At 48.2% G+C, this 23,310-nt stretch overlaps 1 protein-coding gene across 7 annotated transcripts in view; it reads right to left on the bottom strand.

Moving 5' to 3' along the window:
* Positions 1–23,310, bottom strand: part of GRAMD1B (GRAM domain containing 1B) — an 88,879-nt gene that overhangs the window by 40,307 nt on the left and 25,262 nt on the right. Inside the window, exon 1 of one of the 7 annotated variants that reach the window (XM_079326576.1) lies at positions 17,237–17,474. The exons of 4 other annotated variants lie outside the window; for them this stretch is intronic. In XM_079326576.1, the coding sequence (XP_079182702.1) occupies positions 17,237–17,259 (23 nt within the window). In that variant the 5' untranslated portion in view covers positions 17,260–17,474. Of the gene's footprint in view, positions 1–634; positions 734–762; positions 866–17,236; positions 17,475–23,310 lie in introns of those variants that run through there. 2 more of the 7 variants (XM_079326580.1, XM_079326577.1) reach the window with 2 other exon arrangements.

Below are 23,310 nucleotides of genomic sequence, written 5' to 3'. Positions count from 1 at the left end.
CGGGAGAGAGAGGAAGGCAGAGCGGAACCACGAGCCCTTGCAGAGGCAGGAGAGCACATGGGCAAACAAATCCAACCATGTCCCTGCAGCAGCTCCGTGACGCATCCAACCCCGACCCCCTCCTGCCTCCCTCTGCCTGGACCCAGATGTTACGGCAGGAATAGCTGTCCCCGTGGGAATGGGGGATGGGGGATACAGCAGGGCGTGAAGGGGAAACGAGGAGGGGTGAGGGGAATGGAAGCTGAATTTAAAAAAAAAAAAAAAAAGGACCCAAACAATCAGATTTGCCCATTGTTTTGGACAATCGAAAAGGCTGTTGTAGCAATTCCGCCCTGCAGGAGAGGCAGGGCACGTGCGTGGGGGAGAGAACAAGGAGAAAAAAAAAATAGAATAAAACAGAACGAAAAAAAAAAAAAAAAAAAAAAAAAAAAGGACCAGCCCGCGGAAAGGAAGAAAAACGAAGCATCTCTGCACCATGATGTCACACGGGCTGCTCCCAGCCCCCCGAACGGAGAGCAGCAGCAGCGGCCAACATGGACTCCAGCTTTAATCTGCCTGGAGAGCGCCGTGTGCCACACGGAGCCCCGCCAGTGCCACACGTGTGCCAGCGAGCGGGGACAGCGACAGCACTAACCTGGCAGCCATTGGGGAGCGTGGGGCGGCGCGCAGCAGCAGCAGCTAGGAATTCACCGGGGATCGCTCGGCATTCATGGGGTTCATTCATTCATGCACTCGGCAGCGGCGAGCAGGGCCGGTACTCACCTCCCGCAGCATGGCACGGCCCTGGGGGGGCTCTCAGGCCGGACACGCCGCCCCGGCCCCGGCCGTGCCCATGCCCGTCCCCGCTGCTGCTGCCCGGAGCGGCCGCGGCGCTCGCACGGCTCCGGCACACGCCTGCGCAGCGCTTTACATAACGAGCCCACCCCTGCCCGCCCCGCTGCTGCTGCCAGCCACGGAGACCCCCGAGAGCTGTGCAGGATTGAAATACTGCTAGGAGTTAAAATCCGACAGGTTGGAATAGCTGTCTTTATATTATGTGTCCACCCCTGCCCGCCTCGCTGCTGCTGCCAGCCACGGAGACCCCCGAGAGCTGTGCAGGATTTAAATACTGCTAGGAGTTAAAATTCGACACGTTGGAATAACTGTCTTTATATTATGTGTCCAACACTGCCCGCCCCGCTCGCTTCTCCCAGCCACAGAGACCCCCGAGCGCTTTTCAGGATCTAAATATCACTAGGAGTTAAAATCCGACAGGTTGGAATAGCTGTCTTTATATTATGTGTCCAACCCTGCCCGCCCCGCTCGTATCTCCCAGCCACAGAGACCCCCGAGCACTTTTCAGGATCTAAATATCACTAGGAGTTAAAACCCGACAGGTTGGAACACTTGTGTTCACATAATGTGTCCACCTATGCCCGCCCCGTTCGCATCTCCCCCTCTAAAGAGACCCCCAAACGCTTTTCAGGATTTAAACATCACTAGGAGTTAAAATCCGACAGGTTGGAATAGCTATCTTTACATTATGTATCCAACCCTTTCCGCTCCTCTCGCATCTCCCTCTCCAAAAAGACCCACAAGCACTTTTCATTATTTAAACAACCCTTAGAGTTAAAACCCGACAGGTTGGAACACTTGTGTTCACATAATGTGTCCACCCCTGCCCGGCACGCTCGCATCTCTCCCGAGGAACCAAAAAAAAAAAAAAAGCCTAAAATGCTTTTCAAGGATTTCAAAACCCCTAGGAGTTCAAATCCGACAGGTTGGAAACATTGTGTTTTGTGCTCCCTGCAACACACGCGCTGCTGGGAGAAAGTTTCAAAGCGTGTAAGCAAGAACAGCCAGGAAAATTAAACCCTAATTAAGTGGCAGCGTGGATTATCTGAGCAGAATTAAACAACGCTCATTCAGAGTTAAGGTGACCTCAACTCAATTCAGCCAGCTCCGTCTAGGAAGCTAATTTGGCTTTTTTTTTTTTTTTTTTTTTTTTTTTTTTTTTTTTTTTTTTTTTTTCCGTGCTTATCCATGTGTAAACAGGCCTGGGATTTTTAAAGAAACATTATCAAGCAAAGTTTACAGATTTTTAGCATTAGCACCTGCTGTTTCTTTTGAGGACACTATATCCCTCCAAACCTCCTTGGGGACATCTATATTCCAGAATAAGGAGATGGACTTCAATCCCTCTCAGTACAATAAATAGGTTCCTCTTAGTACAATAAAAAATAGAATGAAGGATTTTAAGAGAGCAAAACAATCACTCAGCTTGCACTTTGCCTCCCAGTTTATGAAATCAGGCCTGGTGTGTTCAAGGAAAGAGTGTAAAACTGAACTGGAGCTGTCCTACCACCCCTGATTTGAGCACAAGTGTCCATGTGTGGAATTACACTGAATTATTGGGCTCAGGATGCTGTGAGTGACTCCCTCTCTGCCCTTTCCCTGCTTTTGTTGCATTTTGCCCCTTCCATACCCAGGGCTGAGCATTTTCTCTTCACAATCAGTCCCAGCTTTGAGTGCTAATTCCCAGAAGAGCATCTTCCCAAAATGCTGATCATCCATCATGTCACTACAATCAAAATCAGTGGGAGCAGGAGGTGCTCCAGCAGGCTCAGACCAGGGTGATTCAAAGGCTGAATAAAACAGGATTTTAAACTGAAAACCCCACCTTTGCCTGGATACAGCAGTGCCACCACTTCATGTCACTCAGAGCTCATCTAGGTGCACATGAATTCACAGTTCATGTGTCACTGTTTTAATAAACAAATAAAATAATTGGCATCAGCCTGATGCCAATTCTGCTGTTTCAAATGCTTCCCCAAGCTTGCTGGCTGGAGTATTGGAAATTTATTTCAAGGAAATGACATTTTACATTCACATTTCCCCATTCCCTGTGCCCAAGGCAGAGCCAATGCCTAGGATTGTATCCAGGTTCAGTGAGTGGATAATGTGGATAAATTCAGAGAAAAGCAACCAGCTCCAAAGGAAGCAGCATTCAATCCTTTCAGCCTGGAGGCCAAGCAATGGCAAGATTTAAATGCTCACCTGGAATCCAGGTTTGATCCCACTGGATACCAGCTGGAAGTGCTGGAAGCTGAAGCTGGATGAATCCTGACTAGACAAGAGAAACCCATTTTGGGAAGCAAACAAAACTAACCACTGTAACTAATTCAAGGCTCAATTACCCATCTGTGGCAAGCATTATTATGCAAGGGTTTGTGTTCTCCCAAACGCTGCTCTGTACCTCAAACCAGAATCCATTCAAGCCTCACACTTTGCATTCAACAGGACTTGGATTGAGATATCTGAATGGTCTCATTTTGTTTTACAGCCTATGGATTTTTTTTTTTTCTCTTCCAGAAAGTGAGAAAATAGTTAAAAACATAATTCTTAGCCTCCACAAATTTTGATACGTTTAGTCTGGATGATTATTATGGTTTGAACAGATACTATTTTTCAATAGTCACATGAGTTACACTGACCCAAATGCTGTGATAATTCAATATAATGGATACTTCAGATCTGGAGCACATAAAGGCTCAAAGAAGGTCATGGAATGGCAGGATAAGACATGAGGTTATGTTTAACCCACCCTTCAGAGTGTCAGGGGAGAAAATGAATCAAACAAAAGTCCTGCTTCCAAAAGCACTGCAAGAGCAGGAGTAGAAATGCAAGATTTACTTAGAGAAAAGCTCCTTAGGTTTATCTGGTGTAGTGTGCAAGGGGCAAAGTTATGGGGAATTTGGAAAAACCACACAGCACCTCAAAAGCTTTACAAAATTCCTCAGATCTGCAAAGTTTCACCCAAAATTCTTTTACATTTCTGCAGCACCATCCCTGGCACTGCCAGCTGGTTTCATGGTGATAAAGGTTAGATGATGCTGCACTGAGAGAGGAGCTTTAGGAGCCTTTAAAGAAGCTCTTCTGGACATAAAGCTGCGAGGTCCTGTCTTGACCAAGAGCTGCAGAAATGCATTTTATGTCAGCTGGGTTTGCTGGCACGTGTCTGGTGTTCAAGGCTCAAGGCAAGGACTTTGTTTCATGTGTGAAGGACAATGTGAGCATCTGCCTGACAAACCTCAGCCTGGACACCACAGCCCCACCAAGCCCTGCAGGAGCACCAGAGCCACATCTGGTGCAGGCAGCACCTTCTCCTTCCCCAAACTGCCCCTGCAGGGCTGCAGGGCTGCCTGTAACACAAGCAGGCAGCTCCTCCTCATGCATATTGCATCTCCCAGGCCCGAGGAAATGAGGCACTGTGTGAGTAATTAAAGCCTGGGGCTGATGACAGATCCCTGGGACACAGCAGGGCCTGGATGTCCAGCCCTGCAGAGCATCAGGTGGGGCTGGGATCAGCTCTCCAGGCACCCTGAGCAACCCTACCCTCCCTGTAAGCCACACCAGGGTGCAGAACAAAAAGAAGCCTTTAAAAGTCTGTCTGCAGAGCAGACAACAATGAGCACCTGGACTGGAAAACACGTAGGGTTTCTCATTTCCTCCCATAATTATTTGCCCACCTTCAATAGGATCTGGTTTGAAAACTCAAAGCCACTGGGGCAGCTGCTCCCCAACATCTCTGCTTGTCAGCTGAGCTCAGAACAGAACCATAGGGACACACCTTCGTTGTATTTCCAGCCTTGTCATTGAAAAAGACTCATCAGAAATGTGAAACCGTGTCCTGAGGGAAAACTCGGTGCTACAACCTCAAGATGTGCAAGCAGGATTAGCACTAGTGGGTAACTGGGTGGTAATTAGCATTTTGCACGTGTTGAATTTGCTTTTTGCTCCTTCCACAGGAATGAATGGGCAGGCTCCTGACTGCCCTGCATGGCACAGGGAGAGTTCTCTGGCTGGGATATTGGATCTGTTTGACAACTCCTGCTCAGCCCATGGGTGCTGCTCCTCAAACCACACAGGATTCCCACCCTGTCAAGCAACAAGAAACACTCTCCCTTTTCCCTTCAATACAGGCTCCTAGACAGGTGCCAGACCAAGCAAAACTCATTCTGAGCTGGCAGTGGCATTTTCACAGAGTCCATGGATTCCTCCAGCAGTGGGGGCTGGAGGAGGCAGGGAATCATGTGCTCACAGGCATGGGGAGGAAGAGGGGGAGGAGGAGAACAAGGGGAGAGAGAGAACAAAGTGTCAACATCTTAACTGGGACACACAAAGAGCCAGTTCTTAGTAAGAACTTAATCCAGGATTAACAAGAGGTCAGCTACCTCTGCAAGGAGACTGCACTAAAAGGAGCTAATTAGCTCTCCTTAATTGCACAAGAGGAGCCACACAGAATTAGACATTCAGCAGCAGCAGGTCCCACCTCAGCCCTACCTGCAGTCCCCAACACCAGCTCAGACAATCACACGAGGAGAGCAGGAGAGGTGCAGGGATGCTTCAGCATCAACAAGTGCTGCAGTGAGAGCTGGAGCCTCCACAGCCAGGACAAGCAATTGTAGCATGGCCAGAATCTGTCTAGACAGTTTCCTCACCAGCCACTGCCCTGCACTGCCCCAAAATCCCTGAGGAAACCACAGCCAGCAGTTCACAAACAGTCATGTCCATGAGGATGTTTAATGCAGTTCTGGCCTTCTTTAAATCAATGTGATCCCTGAAAATGAGGAGGAAGAGTCACACAGAGTGAACCAGCTTTTCCCTGAAGGTTGAGGCCAAGAGAATCCCATCCCAAGGTGGATAGGCACTGCAGGATAAATGTCAGGATAAATGGAGCATCAAGGACAGGCAGCAGATCCCACCAGTTTGGAATGAAGCAGAGGGAAAGGCTGGCTGAGCTGCCCACCCACAAATCTGGAACTTCTAACCAAGTTTTACAAACACACTCACACACCTCAATTTCCCTGTCAGCCTTTGCTTGGTACTAAACCCATCTGTTTTTTTCCTGTGGAGCCATTGCCTGCTCTGTCCCCCTGCACTGGTGCCTATTTCACCCTTGCTCTGCTCTGACAGATAATGGATCCAGCAGTCAGTGTGCTTGAAAATGAAGATGAACAGGCACATCAATAATGCCAACAGATGTCCCTGAGAGGGAGCACTAATAAAAGGAGCTCCTGCATTTACTGGGGTTATAGCAGCGTGCTGAGGGCTGGGGAGATCAGGCAGACACAGGCCTGAGTGCATCTCAGCAGCATCAGCTGCCAGTTCCAGGGAGGATGAAGGGAAAAGGAAAACAGGTTGACCAGGGAAGGCAGTCCTACACACAAAGCAAAATAACAGAAACAGGAGGTCCCACTAATTACAGGTCATTACAGCAGTGCCTCCTTTATTTATCCTTCTTCTCTTCCCTCAGCACAGAGTTGAATGTTATGTCACTGCACATCCAGTGACACTGCAGGACAGCCAGAAAGGACCAAAATTTCACCTCAAACCCAACCCAAACAAACGAGTTCTTGGGATGCCACTGGGAACATGAGCCAGCCAGCCCCTCTCTGCTCCCAGGAGCAGAGCAGCAACCCTCAGTTGTGCAGCTCCTCTGCAGGCTCAGCACAAAGGGAGAGCTCCCTGCCATCTGGCTAAAGCTTCAATAGCTGCCATTGGGGAGACAGAATGAACACCAAGAGAGCTGTGCCAGGGCTGGGCTGCAGCAGCCTCCTGGTACAGACAGGCCCCATCCAGCACCCACCCTCTGCTCCCTATTCCCTGCTGCACTGGGCTGGAATAGCTCACAGCTCATTCACAAAGGGAAGGAAAATTGTCCTAAAACAGCCCATGGTCCAATCTCTTTCTCCAGCACTGGCTGGTGCAGTGTGTGCTTCTGCATTTGTGTTATTCTGATATGGATATTCCAGCTTCTCCATTCCAATCCATTTATCCAAACACATGCCAGCTCCTGTAGCTTCTACAGACCACTGCCCCAGGCTCTACCTTCACATTTGTCCTGTGCCACCTCTGATTTCCAATCCCAGTCCAACTGGATTCATCCCTGCTCCCACTGACCTCTTTAATTTTGCTTGGCCTCTTCATCCAGATTCCTGCAATCTGCTGGGCTCATCCCAAAACTCACCAAAAAACAGCTGCCAGTGCATCCCCTGCTCTATGACAGCACCTTAATTCTTCCCCCCACATCTCTCCCACCCCGGCTGAGATTCCCCCATCCTGCTGCACCTCCATCCCATCCCATCCTTTTTCCCGAGGAGCCGCCTGACCTCGCAGCACACACACACACACACAAAGGAAGGATTCCCCGCCTGCCTGGGCGATGTAAATCGAGAATTGAAGGATTCCAGAGGCACCTGCCAGCGCATCGCCCTTCCCGGGAGGCTCCTCCCGGCTCCTCCGCTGCCCGGGGTTCTGCCGGGGGGACAGCGAGGAACCAGCCCGGAGCCTCGCTGCTGCTGCTGCTGCTGCTCCGAGGCATTTCAAGGAGCTGACAGAAAGATAAGAGCTCTGATAACAGCTTGGCATGGCTGCAACAAAGCCGCCTCTGCATCTGCCCGGCTCCGGCATCCGAGCTGCCCACTGGGCTCCGCTGCGGCTTTAAGGATGCTCCGCATCGCCCATTAACCCTGGCTGCTCCTGGCTGCCGTCACCCAGGGGAAATTCCAGCATTTCTGCTCTTCTCCTGCCCTTACCCATCTGCTGTGCCGCCCTGGAGCAGCTTCCCTGACATCCCAGCAGTGCTGCACCCAAAATTCGCTGCTGCCGCACATCCCGGCAGAGCTTGGTTAAATATCCACGCCGTGCAAACCCCAGGGAGCACTGCTGTGACCACAAAGGAGCAGAGCAGCCAGACTGGACATCAACAGCCCAATTACCTCCAAATTCCATTTCCTGGCTCCCACAAAGCTCTGGCTTTTCACCCCGAGGGGCTGCACACCCTCCCGAACCTTATCAGGCAACACAAAGCATCGATTTCCCCGCTAGAACAGCAGGCAGCAACGGGAAATGTTTAGAATAAATAGAAATATTTGCCTCCAACACTAGGGCATTTCCAAATGCAAACTCTGGGAAAGGCCTTCTGCACGGAGGTTTTACAATACAGAAGGTAACAATGTGACTCATCTTGAAAGTGTATATAAACACACTTAAAAAACCTGTCTGGGGAAAATAAACAGAGGCTGTGCCTGATTCCCGCCTGGAAAAAGCAGGAAAACAAACCTGCTGCTGTCCTTGGGTTTGTACCTGCTCCAGTCAGGTGCAACAGAGGAAACAAAGTCACAGCCAGCAGTTTAAATCATTTAGAAAGCAAGAAAATGGCTTTCTAAATCAACAGATGGACAGGGGAATAGGAAAAAGGAAATTAAAAATGTTCCTGACAGGATATAGGAGCAGGGAGGACTGATGTGACTTAGAGCTGATCAATCACACCTCATGGAATGATGAAATATTTGCTCTGTATGATCAGTTAATCCCAACCAGGAACAGGTTAGAAGGATGTCAAACAAGCAGAGATTTTCTTACAGAGCAATGAGTTCAAAGGAAAGCAAAAAAAACATCACAGCACTCATGAGGCTCGTTTGTGAAAATAAACTTGAAGGGTAAACAAAGTGGAGTGGTCAACAAATATTTGAAGAATGTAAATATTGAAGAGAAAGAGAAGCTGTATTAAAAGGTTTGGGGGTTTTGTTTGTTGTTGTTTTTGGGGTTTTTTTTCCTTTTTTTGAACAGTGAGCAATGGGATTATATGAAATTGTGGGAAAGAAACAAGGCTGAAGTAAAATCCTCCAACCAGGAGCAGGAGAGAAGTGGAATAAACTCATTCATTTATCATGATCATAAACAGCAATAGGTAACTGTTAATAAAGACAAAACAGAGCCATAGAACCACAGCATATCCTGAGCTGGGAGGAACCCCCAAGGATTGCTGAAATCCAACTCCTGACCCTGTCAAGGTCACCCCATTGGCAGGAGCATGGATCAATACCTCAATAAAATCACACTTTTTCAGTCTCTACTTCTGCTTTCCATTATTTCCATTTTTTCAGAGAGGCAGCAGCCCAGTTTGCAGCAATGCAGGACTTCAAAGGTTTGCAATGACTGGTCTCAGGGCTGGTTCATTGTTACAATTCCAAGGATTGTTTTGACTTGCTGCATTTTTTTGGCCCCAAAACTTCCAAGACACACACACACACACACACAGACATCCATGTGAAGTTCCATGTGGGAAATCTTGCAAAGTGACATCCAAATCATCCCAAGTTCCTGATCTGGGCTGTGATCCTTGGAAGAACAGATGTCCTCAGGATAATTATAGAATCTCCAAACATGAGCAAGGCACAGGTTGTTTTGGGACAATTATAAGGATTCAGTTTGTGGCTTTGGGCAAATCCCCTGTGAGAAGTGCAGGGGATAGAGATGGATGTTTGCATTTCTCATCCTGGCTCTTCCTTCAGTAGTTTGCTCTCTTTAGAGAATTGTTTCAACTATAACAATTTTTCCAGTAGGGAATTAATGCACAGATATTAATAAACACATTAAAAAGAAAAACACTTTTAGTCTCCACGTGCCTCATCTGCAAACCAGGACTAATTCCACTTCCTTTCTTTTACTCTTTGTTCATCTTGACTAATTTAGGATGGAATTTATTCCTTCAGACTGGAGGTGGGGCACGAAAATCTCCCAGCACAGCAAATCTCTGTTTTCAAGAGCCTCTTTTGCTGTAAAACAACACAATTTTAGCAACAGTTCTGTTTCCCAGACCAGTTGTGCTATCAGCTGCCTTTAAAAGAATCCACGGGGAACTTGTTCTTCCTGCTGGAAAAATAATCCAGCAGGTATTTGAAGCAATGCTGCAGCTTTAGTGCCCTGGAGCAGCCACTGAATATTGCTCAGTTTCTGAGCCCTGGCCTCCAGACACATCCTTCTTTCATGGCCTGCAGCTAAGCACAGGTTTGCCTCCCAAACTTCATTCCCAAAATGTGCATCAGGTTGTGCATCACTTTTCTCTAAGAGCTCTGCAAAAAGCCAAATTCCAGCTCTGAGGGCTGCACAGCCACAAGCCAATCTCCTCAGCAGCAAAGGGCACTTCTGTCACATCTCCAAAGCTGCTTTATTTCTGCTCCTGTGGGTTCAGAAATACATCAAAATTACAGCTCTGCCTCTCCAAAACTCCTCTGTCTCCAGTGCAAACCTTTTAACCCACAGTGTCCTCACTGCTGAGACCTTGCAAATGATCCCTGCACTGCTCAGGCCTGGCCACCTCCTCCTCCTGTCATTTATCTCATTAAGGGAATGGCTCTAATTAAAGGGAGCTGTTCTAGAACTAAACAAGTTGTGTGTTCCCCCTCCAGCTAATTTGTTCTAATTTGATTTTGCATATCTGAACATTCCTTCTGTTTCCAAATTTTTTTCTACCTCCCTTTTCCCCCAAAGTCTTTTTCATTCCACTCATTTTCTCCTCCATTTTTCTTCCTTTCAATTCCAAGGTCTGAAATTATCTGTGGCCCAAACCACATTCTACCAAACCTGGTATTCTGAGTGGTTTGAAAATTATTCAAAATATATACCCCAAATAGACAAATGTCATAAAAAAATTAAAAATCCACAAATTCCTCTGTCTCTGCTCCTCTGCCACATGCATGGAGTGGCTTTGACATTGTCAAAGGAGAGTGGCAACATTTTGCATCTTTTTTTAGTTGGGAAAAAAGCAGATCTGCCCCCAGATCACTGTGACCACAGAGAGCACTCTGTCCTGGAAAAATGGTTACAGGAGAAAAAAAAAAAAAATAAAACCAACAAACTGGAAAATGTAAAATATAATCAACAGCACAGGCCTAAATCTGACCAAAAGGAAAAGGAGAAACTCAGAGAACATTCCAGCATCTTGTATTCAGCAAGTGGCTCTGCAAGGGCACCCAGAGGGAAAATGAATTCTGTGCAGCATTTTGGGTTTGGTGTCTCCATTTCCTGAGCTTGGATATTCTATCCTTGGATATATTATTGCAACTTCTATAATTGACTTCAAACAGGCTCAAAATCTTGAAATGAGTAGTTACCAGTCATAATAAGCATCAATTAAAATAATAATGGCATTAAGATGCACTTTCTAACCTGAACTTAAAAGTGTTTAGGAGGAAGGTTCAAGCAAAAACACAGCAGCTGCTCAATTAACCAAAGGAATACCATGAACTGGTTAAAAGAGGAAGAAATTTGGAATTTCAGTTGGAAAAAGCAGAAAAGTTGACCAGGACACAGTGATTCTGTCAAGAAGTGCCACAAGAGTTTTGAAGGCAATTTTTGCCTGTTTCAGGCCTTGCCCCTGCCCACTTGCAGAGCAGAAATGAAGCAGAAATTCCAGTTATGTGAGTGCTTCTCTTCAGTCCAACACAACTATCAACACACAGGGGGTGAATCAGACACTCAGAAACGTGGGACACTGTCCAACATCTCCTTCCAGCACTTGTCCCATGAAAATCTCTGCTCCAAACAGAGGGAGAAGGGAGGCTGATTTCTGTCCAACATCTCCTTCATTTGTCATTTGTCCCATGAAAATCTCTGCTCCAGGCAGAGGGAAAAAGGAGACTGATTTTTGTCCAACATCTCCTTCATTTGTCCCATGAAAATCTCTGCTCCAGACAGAGGGAGAAGGAAGAGGGAGTGATTTCTGCCCAACATCTCCTTCCAGCACTTGTCCCATGAAAATTTCTGCTCCAGGCAGAGGGAGAAGGAAGGGGAAATTGATTTCTGATTGATTTGATTCCCTTCCAGCCTTTGTCCCCCAAAAATCCCTGCTCCAAACAGAAGGAGAAGGAAGGGGTGACTGCTTTGCCTCATTTTGCAGGCAGGGAAAGTGGGACAGAGGCAACATCAGGATAAAAATGATCAATGACAGATTCAGGACCTCTTGTGCTCCCACAACCAGCACCTTCCCTTTCTTCAGAAGGGACTCAGCAGACAAACAAGCACCCAGCAGCCTCAGCTCCACATTTTATCTCTTCTTGACTGAATTTTCCATGTTTTCAGGTTTTTCAGTGAAGAAAAACTCTGGAACAGCCCCAGTGCTGCTTCATTCACCTCAAGCCCTGAGTGAGCACAGGCTGCAGAATTCCAGAGCCATTCCAAGCAGTCTGCCCTTCACTTGACATTTCTGAGGCTGCCCAAGGACTGGAGACAGAGAGCAAGGTGATCTTGCCATCTGATAAGAGGAAAAGGCAATTTCCCAGCAAAACAAACAACTAAGATTCAATTAGCCAAAATAATTTGCAGCCCAAGGAGAGATCTGGGGGAGAGATTCTGGGTGCTGGCAGCAAACTCTGCAAAGTGCAGCTTCTTCATGGCCTGAGTCAAATATGCACATATATATTAGAGAACAAAATTACAGATGTTTATCCAAATTTAAATCCAAACTCGATGCCAACAGCCAACCACATAAGAAACAAAAATATTAAAGGGATGATTTTGCCAGTCTATTATCACACAGCAAACCCAGTCTCAGATCAAGGGTTTCAAAATGCCTTGGTTTTATTTCAAATGGTCTCCTTCCACTGTAATTTCATATTTTTACTAAAGTAAAAGTTGCTTCCACTATGGAAAAGGGCAGAAAAAATAACACCAGGGGCAGAGGAATGAGACAAAACCTGTTAATAACCCCTTAGTGACTGCATGCCACAGAACCACCTACAAAATAAACCTGCCAACGCTGCTCCAAGCTGTTCTCCCAGGCACCTGGCACATCTTCTTGCTGGAAAAGGATAAAAACTGCACTTTATGGACAGCCAGGATGTTCAGGATGTATGGCCAGGTCAGAATGTTCTGGATGCAGGGAAGAGGAGCGACCATTAATGAGGTTTGCTCTTCCTGCCTCACTGCCAGCCAACAGGAACATTGTGATTCCTCAATCCATTTGCAGAATTCATAAGGAGCTAAGGCCTCTCCCAAATACCATATTTATATGTATGTGGGTCAGCTCTGGTGGTTTTTAGCCCAGGATTATCAGCACCTATTTCTACCTCCCTGAACAAAAGGCACAAAGGAAGATGTAGGTGCAGAAGAATCAATGAAGACAGGAAAGTCTGAAAATGCAACATTTGAACCTGTGGCATGGAGGTCAAACAGCACAATTATGTTACTTTAGCAGAATTTATTTTGCCAAGCTTCTCCAAAAACTGAGGAAGAATTGATTTGGAAATCCAGTTTCACCTGGGATCATTTGCAGTGCCACAGGATGCAGCTCACTGTCACTGCACACAGCAGTTCTCTAAGGCTCTGCAGCCTCAGTAAGAAACTGAAAGTGATTTAAGCAGCTCCATCATTTCCCTGGGAAATCAAAGAGCCACAAATCCCAAACACCCACATTTGTCACCCCTGTGTGTCACAGCAGGACTCCTGCCTGGAGCTGAGGACAGACCCATCCCTCCCATCCCTGTCTCACCAAACTCTTATTTTACATCTCAAGGAAGTGCAAGGCTGGAAGAGCAGAGCTGGGTGGGACGAGTGTGACAGCTCAGGAAGCTCTCCCTCCCCTGAGACACGGATTTCCAGAGCCAGGGAAGGGCAGGGGGCAGCCTGGAGGAGGCACAGAGTGCCCCTGCAGCCACAGCCCCCAGAATGCAGAACTGAAACTGCCTCCAGTCAATCTTCACTGCTCCCTGACATCAAACAACTTCTAATTTTAGCTCTGCTGTTCTGTAACCCTACCTAGTTCCCATCCCACCCCCACAACTACATAATAGATCCTTCCCTCAGATAAGTAGGGTGTTGGAACATTGAGAGGTTGTTGGGTGTTTTTTTTTTCTCACCCACAGGCACTAGCAGAAAAATGAATTACAGATTTATTTTTAGAGGAGCCTTTGGCCCTTATTTTCTCTGTAGGTTCCAGATCACAGGTTCTGCAGCTCAGAACTATTCCAACCAACACAGCAGCACAAGCAATGCAGAAGGAACCACAAAAGAAGGAAAATCAGATGAGCAAAGTTTTATTCAGTATCCCATTTATGGGACACCAAATTCAGCTTCCTTTTGTCCCTGCAATGCTCTTCTGGCATTAGATTCTCATTTTTCATCAAAGAACTAAATTACTTTCCATCTCTGCTGGAGGATGAACTCCCCACAACTCCTAAGAAGGAAGAGCAGGGCAAGCAGCACAGCCTGAGATGGAAGGGAGGGAAAGGCTGCCATGGTTTTTTGCTTTCTGAGATTGAAAGCTCCAGGCCTGGCTGATTGCAGTCCCTGAGGAACTGTGAGCTAACAGTGATGTCAGCCTGGAGGCAAAAGCTCTCTCTCAATGCCAGGTCACAATATAGAGATGCAAAACCACAGAAATGACTGATGAGCCCCAGACAGCAGATCCTGATGAGGAAAATCACTGCTGTCATGTCCTAGCAGTGTCCTCAGGGCTGCAGCATCATTCCTGCCAGCAGGACTTGCATCATGCCACTGCCACTCTCTGATGTCACCCAGCCCCTCTGGCTGTCCCCTGCCTGCTGCAGAGCCCCAGAGCTGAGGCCACATGAGATCATTTTGGGATGAGTGGGTGCTGCAAGAAATGCAGGGCATGGTGTGAGGGGCAGCCTGATGTCACCCACACAGGGGGATTTGCTGTGATCAGACAGCATGGGATGGATGTGGGGACAGCACTGGGAATAGAGGCTGCTCTGCTGGCAGCTTTCTGTCCCTCCCTGGTCCAGGCAGCAATCATGTGTCTGTCTGAGCATGGCTCCAAGAGGAAATCTGGGTTAACCCCACAGTGCCTGCACCAAGCACCAGAGGGCTTGTTTGCATCCCGTGCACTGGATGTTTTATCTTTATATAAATATTAACCCCATAAACTCATTTTGCATCAAGGCTGTCCAGCCCACATTAAACACCCTAAGCAAGTTCAGAGAACCCTGCATTCATTCTGTGCTACTCCAGTCAATCCAGCAGGGACAAACACACAGATTTGGGCAAAGCAGGACCTGAAATAACATCCTGAACTCACCCTCCTGTGCGTGGATGCTGCAGCACAACCAAATAAACAAAACTGCCTGTAAATATCCTGGGGGGAACAGAGTGACAGCTGCAGAATCCAGAATGCTGTATAATTAAATAAGGGAAGCAATCAGAATATTTAATTTTGGGACGGGGATGAAGAAGGATGCTGAATGAAGCTTGTGTAGCACTTGTCAAGTGATTCCAGGAGAGCTGATGGGGATCGTTCTGGAGAACAAAGGGGCCCGGGACTGGCCAGAGCCCCCGGGGCCCTGCCTGGAGCCGGGGAAGGCAGAGGGAAGAGCGTCACCTACTGAAGAGCAGCCAGCACTTGCTCCAGCTCTGTAATCTGCTTATGTGGCCAGGAACCCTCCAGCAGCCTCCCCAGCCAGCTCCCAGCCCGCAGCCCTGCGGGATGCTCCAGCCTGGGAACACAGAACCCCCCAGCTCTGCGGGGAGCAGGTTTGTGGGGAGGCTGCAGAGGGGGCTGTGCCACTGCAGATCCACTCCATCCCAGCGTTCCCAGCATTTCCAGCACATGCTTTGCTCTCCTGGTACTACACTGAGCTATTATGCAACTCCTCAGCACAGAAGGTAGCAGATCGCTGCCACTAAAAAAATAAAAAAAAAATATATATATAAATCGTAATATTTTCAAATGCTAACATCTATATCATTTGTACAGCCTGTGTGAGACAGAGCCATGCATACACAGGGAAAATTCAAAGGCTCTCAATGTAATTAAATAAAAGACAGAATTAGAGAAATTAGAAAAAGAGATGACCTATTGAGTCATCCCTGGCTCGGGTCTGTCCCCTGGGGCCCAGTACAAGATGCTTCCTAGTGCTATATTGTAGTGCTTTTATTTTTTACACAGAAAAAGGAAAAAAAATATAAAATAAATAAAATAAAATAAAAATAGCAACAATAAGTAAAATGCAAAATAACTTTGCTGTTTTCTCACACTTTACAGGCGAGGATCTCAAAGCACCACATTCATCCTGATGCAAACCAGTGCACTTGAGAGGGAGGCTGTTATTTCTAGGATTACTTCCTTTTTCATGCCAGAAAAAAAAAAAAAAAAAAAAAGGATTAAGGAAAAGAAACAGGCCTTCCCCTTGCCCTTGTCATCCGATTCAACCCAAATTACAAAGTCACATTCCACTGTTAACTCTGGAACTGTTCCCATCTGATAAAGTTCTGGTTAAATCAATTTCATCATCATAATTCAAAGGCTATTTATTCCAACGAAGTGGTTTTGACTTATTGGAAATTTAAAATTGTTTTGATATACTCAGGACTCTACATAAGCCTTTGGTGGTCAAGTTTATATTATATTTTATATATATAGATATATAATTGCATCCTCTATTACATATATATATATATTTACCTACTCCTGTAAATTACAAACTTGACCAACAAAACATCTACGTGCCAACATTTCATACACACAGAGAGCTCTGTCAATTGCTTTTCACCCACACAATGTTTTCTTTCACTGCCCATTTAGCCAAACCTGCTGAATTTCCCCCCCAAACCCCCAGGAACGATGAAAGAATGACCGAGCCTCGGTACCTCGCTGGCAGCTCTGGGTTCCCTGGAACTCTGCTGTGCTCTTACAGCACCACGCCAGCGAGGAGCATCCCCAAAAGCTGCTATTTAAAGCACAAGCCGAGCAGGAGCCATTCCACGCACGCAGCATCCAAAATACTTTTTTTTTTTTTGTGTGTGTTTTATCCCTTAATCTTTCTTCGGGAAAAATTATTTTCCTGTGTGAGCGAGCAACCGCCGAGCCCGAGGGATGCGGATTGTGCACAGCCCGGAGCGGAGCAGGGAAATGCGGGGACGGGAGATGCGGGGCAGGGAGGTGAGGGGATGGAGATGAGGGGCTGAAAATGAGGGACAGGGAGATGAAGGGCTGGAAATGAGGGGAAAGGAGATGAAGGGCTGGGAGATGCAGCCGGAGCACAGGGAGGGATGCTCAGGGCATCGCAGGGATGGAGAGGCTTAGAGAATCGCAGGGAGGGATGCTCAGGGCATCGCAGGGATGGAGAGGCTTAGAGAATCGCAGGGAGGGATGCTCAGGGCATCGCAGGGATGGAGAGGCTCAGAGAATCGCAGGGAGGGATGCTCAGGGCATCGCAGGGATGGATAAGCTGAGGGTATCGCAGCGCGGGTGCGGAGCTGCCCGGACAGAGCGGCCCAGCGCCGCATCCACCGCCGGAGCCTCTCCCGGTGCCTCCCTCCCGCCGCATCCCGCACTCAGATCCCTCCGGCCGTGCCGCAGCGGCGGCTTGGAGAAGCGCATCCCTATTTCCCCCTATTTCGGGGAGGGGGCCGCAGCATCCCCCTGCGCCCCTTCCCCGCTCCGCGCGCTTACCAGGCGAGCTTGAACCCTTTCATTAGTACAGCCACGATAATCCGCTGCCCGTGTCCTTGTCTGCCCGCTGACAGCTCCAGGGGTCCCAGCACATAGTGGAGCAGCCGGGGCCGGCGAGCGTCCCGCGGGGAGCTGCGAGCCCCATGCGCCGAGCCCCCCGCGCCGGGGCACGGCCGCGCCCCGCGCCCCCGGAGCCGCGGCGAGGCGCGCAGGGCTCCCCGCAGCAGCGGCAGCAGCGCCGGGGGCTGGGGCTGAGCCGGCCCGCTCTCTGCTGAGCATGTGCAGCAGCGGCGGGGCCGCAGCATGCCATGGCAGCCGCGCCGCTCGCCACGGCAGCGCCACGGCGCCGTCACAGCTCCGCCGGCCCCCAGCGCCAGCCCCCAGCGCCAGCCCCGCGGCACCGACCCCGCTCCGACTGCCCCTGCTGCAGCCCCCGCTGCACTGACCCCGCTGCACTGACCCCGCTCCGACTGCCCTGCTGCAGCCCCGCTGCACTGACCCCGCTCCGACTGCCCTGCTGCAGCCCCCCTTTCACCGACCCCGCTCCGACTGCCCTGCTGCAGCCCCGCGGCACCGGCCCCGCTCCGACTGCCCTGCTGCAGCCCCCAGCGCACTGACCCCGCTGCACTGACCCCGCTCCGACTGCCCTGCTGCAGCCCCCAGCGCACTGACCCCGCTCCACCGACCCCGCTCCGACTGCCCCTGCTGCAGCCCCCAGCACACTGACCCCGCTCCGACTGCCCTGCTGCAGCCCCGCGGCACCGACCCCGCTCCGACTGCCCCTGCTGCAGCCCCCAGCACACTGACCCCCTTCACCGACCCCGCTCCGACTGCCCTGCTGCAGCCCCGCGGCACCGGCCCCGCTCCGACTGCCCTGCTGCAGCCCCCCCTTCACCGACCCCGCTCCGACTGCCCTTCTGCAGCCCCCACCACACTGACCCCGCTCCGACTGCCCTGCTGCAGCCCCCGCTGCACCGACCCCGCTCCACCGACCCCGCTCCGACTGCCCCTGCTGCAGCCCCCGCTGCACCGGCCCCGCTCCGACTGCCCTGCTGCAGCCCCCGCTGCACCGACCCCGCTCCACCGACCCCGCTCCGACTGCCCCTGCTGCAGCCCCCCACCACACTGACCCTGCTCCGACTGCCCTGCTGCAGCCCCCAGCGCACTGACCCCGCTCCTACTGCCCTTCTCCAAACCCGCTCCACTCTCCCGGCCCCGTCACTGCTCCGCCAGCCCCCTTCTCCAGCCCCGGTCTAAAAGCTCCGCTCCGTTCTCCCGGTCCCACTCCGCTCCGCCAGACCCACTCCCCTCCCCTGGCCCCGCTCCTCCAGCCTCACTCCGTTGCCCCAGCCCCAATCCGCCAGCCCCCTTCTCCAGCCCCGCTCCGTTCCCCGCTCCCGCTCCGTTCCCCCAGCCCCTCGCTGCCCCTGCCCCTCCCGGCCTCCCTGCCCACGGATGCACAGCAAGGGTCTCCTCGTCCCAGCCCCCTGTTCAATGGGCAAGCACAGAGCCTGCCAGACCGTTTTGTCCAGCCTGGAACACTCCCAGGGATGGAGCATCCACAGCTGCTCTGTGCCCCACTCACAGTAAAGAATATTTCCTATTATCCCATCTGCACTGTCACTCCATACCCCTCACAGTAAAGAATATTTCCTATAATCCAACCTAACCCTACTGTCTGCCAGTGTGAAGCCATCCCTCCTTGCTCTGTCACAAATAAAAAGAAATGAGAGCATGGAGTGACAGGGCAAGGTCAAAAAAGGTGGTCAAAGCCCCTCTCCATCTCTCCTGCAGACTCCCCTCAGTGCTGGCCATGCCTCCCCTCCTGTGAAATCAGTTTCTGGGGCCAGCAAGAACAGGTGAAAACTAATGGAAAATAGAATTTCCTAATGGCAACAGAAATCCTCAGCGATGCAGGGGCCAAGTGCCTGCCCTGAGCTGAGGGAGGGGGATCTTATCTCTCAGCTCTGGCACTGGGGGAACTGCAGAGCTGTTTTTGCCCCTTCTCTTATCAGAGCAGAACCAGAGCTCTGCCCCCCCAGCAGCAGCAGAGATCCCCTGCACCCCACACCCACAGGGCAAGGCCACAAGGGAAAAAAAGCCAATTTTTGAAATTAGCAGCCTCATTTCCTGCAATACATGCTGCTATTCCCTGGAATTCTTCTATTCAACTCCCAGGATCCCAGCACAGCCTGCTGCTCTTGCAGGTTGGTAGGCAGCAGTGGATATTTCAAATCATTTATAATGTTATTATTTCTTCATAAAGTGCTTCAAAAAGTGAAGCCTGAGAGTGTCCTGGGATGGACATCCACACTTGTATTCCATACAGAGAGTTTTGAAGGGTTTGGTCCTGGGATAGCAGCAGGCTGGACTATAAATCCTGTAGGAATTCCTCAGTTTTAGGTAAAGAGAGCAGGCAGCTCTGTGTAAATCAGGCTTCTACTCTTGAAGCCCTTTAAGTGGCATTTTGTCTTTTTTTTTTTTTTTTTTCTTTTTTTTTCACTCACACCCCCATCCCCATGGCTGCAGATAATTATGAGTGGACTGACATGAAAACCTTAATTTGTAAAATCACCACCTTTGTTCAAGAGGGGCAGTCCCACAGCTCTGTCCTGGTCTGCAAAGCTTTCAGAGACATTTTTCCAGGGAAACACTTTTTGGAAAGTAACAAATGGGGTTCTTTGCTTTCCTATTGTGCCTAATAACAACAAAGAGATTTTTTTTCTGATTTTCCCAAAACCCTGAAGAGATGAAGAGCAGCAAAGTTAAGTCTGAATTCAGCAGAAAGTCACTTTTGAAGGGGTTGGACCATTCCAGGACAGGTGAAATGAAACAGCATCTTGGGCTGAAGTTTGAGAAATTGGGGAAATAACACTAAAATGGGGAGTTCTGCAGGAGAGCCCCAGGGCAGGAGGGGAGATCCCAAATCCCTGATTAGGGAATTTGCTCCAACAACAACTTTGCAATGCATTTCCTGTTTAATTCCAGACAAAAAAAACCCCAAAAAGTCAGGTTTTCCTCACAACAAACAGCATGGAAAAAACCACCTTCATATCTCACCTCACATAACCCCAAACTCAGCCTTTCTTAGGTCCCACCTACACCAGCTTAGGCCAGGCTTTAGGCTGGGCTTTTCTCCAGGAGCAGCTTTGCAGGTTGTCAAGGAGGGAGGCAAATCCCAAATGCTGCAAAATGGGTCAGGAGACCTGCAAGCTTGGCAAATCTGGGACAGACTAATGCTGCAGAGTCACATGTTTGGAAATCAAAGCTCAGGCAAGAAAGGTATTAAGAGATAAGCAGTCATGCACTTTTTCTTTTTTTTTTTTTTTTTTTTTATCCAAATGACATGAGGGGTGGGGAAATTATCAAAGGAAGAGATGGCTGGGAAGGTGTTTAAATGGCTGGCTGGCCATTTCTGGATGTGCTGTCCAAAATCCTCCCAGCAGGAGCCTGGAGGGGCTGTGGGTCACTCCCACTCAGACATTCCCAACTCCAACCCCAGATTATCAACCCCAACCCCAAATTCCCAATTCCAACCCCAAATTCCCAACCCCAACCCCAAATTCCCAATCCCAACCCCAAATTCTGCCTGATCCAGCTGTTCCAGCTGCATGGATAACTTCATTTCCTCCCCCCATCCTCTGCACTTAACTATTCCAGTAGGCAAAAAGAACAACAACAACAAAAAAAGGTATTAAAATTGCAATAAAGCAACCCCAAAAGCAGCTGTAGGCATCAGGAGGGATGGGTTATGCACAGCCACCTCCTCAGAGCTAAAATTACCTGTCAGTCACATGCAAGATGAATTCCAGATTAATTATCTACCTACTCCATTCCACTAAAAGGGAAAAAGGAAAAAAAAAACCAAAAAACCAGAGCTGTGGCTGCAGGGGTTCAAAGTAATTTCTGGCCTCTGTTTTGGAAAGGGAAATTCTATAAATGCCTGGATTCTCACTGCTCTGTGCAACTGCAGGTTGTGATTCAGAAAATTGTTATAAAAGCCATCACTGATGTATTGGCCTCATCTATAAATGTCAATTTAAGTGGTAAATATCTTCCACGATCGTGTTTTGCACTCAAAAGAGTTTTCCCAAGCTATTGGTATTTTGGTAAAAATTGTTTTTTCTGTACAAAAAAAAAATTAAAAATAGGCATCAAAGGGTAAACACTGGGTATCCTTAGAGTTTGTTTTGATGTTTGGTGAAAATAAACAAAATAGCTGAGTTGAACAGCAGCTCTGAAATGTGTGCAGGTGCCCTCACAGAGCCATAAATACACATTTTCACCATTTTTATCTTTCATACAGGATGTTAGACCAGAGGTTCATTTTCCCCTCTCAGCCATAAAAGTTGTAAATCCAACAATTTTATTGGAATGCCATTTGGGTTGTTTGGGGGAGGGAATCTTATTTTTTAATTAGATGCATCATTTGCTCAGCACAAACAATAAATAATAATAAAGTTCATGTGGTTGTGCTGTCCTGCCTCATCCCTGTCCTTTCTCCCAGGAAAAAAAATTCTCATAAACTTCAAAAAGAATTAAGATAATTTGGATCCTGGCCTTGTGCCAGTAATATTTTGAGTATTCCTGGTGCAGATCAAGAATTCCATTAATAAAAGCTCCCTTGGGGTTCCTGGTTGCTTCCAGCACCAGGCAGGAGGAGGAAGTCAAGCAGGAGCACACACAGAAACACTAAAAACAGCAACAAAACCAAAAGCAGGCAGAACTTTCTCAAACTGGAGGAAAAAAAAAAAAACAGGGGGTGGAAAAAAGTCCAGATGTTTTTCCTGACCTGTACCTACAAACATGAAGTTTAAAGGTCAGGTTTGGAATAAAAAAAAAAAAAAAAACAGACTTTTTTTTTTATTATTATTTTTTTTTCCTGGCCCCCTACATGGATGAAAGAAATAGTGGGTGGTGTTGTCCAGATGAAACAGGGCTGGGCAGAGGCAGGAATATCTGCACAAAAAAAAAAAAAAAAAAAAAGCAAATTTTTGCACAAGATTTTATTTTACCACCATCCCAGTCAGGGCCTGGGGGGAAGCAAAAATCAGGGAATGATGTTTAATATTAGCACTTTTTTTTTTTTTTTTTTTTTGTGGGATATTCATGGCATGGCAGGAAATGCCAGTTCTTGAGACAGCCTGGAAGGTGCCTCAGCAGGAAAAGGAGCAAGAGGGTGACACAATGGAGAACAGCTGGGTCAGAGCACCCTGACATCCCAGAATCAGGAAATAAATCCTTTCAACCTCCTCAGAAATTCTTCCAGACTCACCCCAGCAGAAATCAAGCAAAAATAACAACATGCCTTTAATGTTCCAAACTCCTTACAGGGGTAACTGGCTCAAAGTCAGCAAGGAAAGCAGAATTTTAAATGAAAAATTGGGGACTAAACATCAGCACTTGTCACGGTTAATTCAAATAAACCTGTGCACATTCCAGGAATGTCTCCATAACTAATTCCCAAATCATATCTGTTTTAGAAGGTTCAAACTCAACACAGTTTTCAATTTCTCCAAAAAAAGATAATTAGATGGGTTTGTTTTTTTTTTTCAGTACATTCACGTTAAGATGATGCTTTAACACTGCAGGCCATATTTCCCTTTAATTAAAATAAAAAAACAGGTACAGAGAAAAACGAATTTCAAGTGACTGTTGTTTCTGTTATGGGAAACATCTGCTTTTCAAGCCAGAGATAAAAGTGAGTTCCCCAAAATGCCACCACAACTCCAACTGAAATGCCACAGACCCTTCAGCATCCTCTGGGGGATTTTTTTTTTTTTTTTTTTTTTTCAAGCCCTACAGCTTGAAGAGGGTTTGCAGCAAATATGATGTGAGGATGAGTTCACCTTTATAAAGCAACATTTATGCAGAAGCACATCATGCAATTTATTGATAAACACTTAAAAATGTCCAAACTTGCAGCAAGGAGTTGCTCAGTCCCAGGGCAAAAGCTTCCCCAGTATTATCCAGGGAAGTGGAATTGGAAGGGATGGAATCAAAGGATGGAATCAAAGGAAATCAAAGGGAAAACTCAGTTTGGATTTCAGCTGAGACACGAGCCCCTCAATCTG

This window comes from Erithacus rubecula (assembly GCF_903797595.1).
Source record: "Erithacus rubecula genome assembly, chromosome: 25".
Taxonomy (NCBI): Eukaryota; Metazoa; Chordata; class Aves; order Passeriformes; family Muscicapidae; genus Erithacus; species Erithacus rubecula.
The sequence above is the reverse complement of the archived record's forward strand: the minus strand, read 5'-3'. Positions and strand labels throughout refer to the sequence as shown.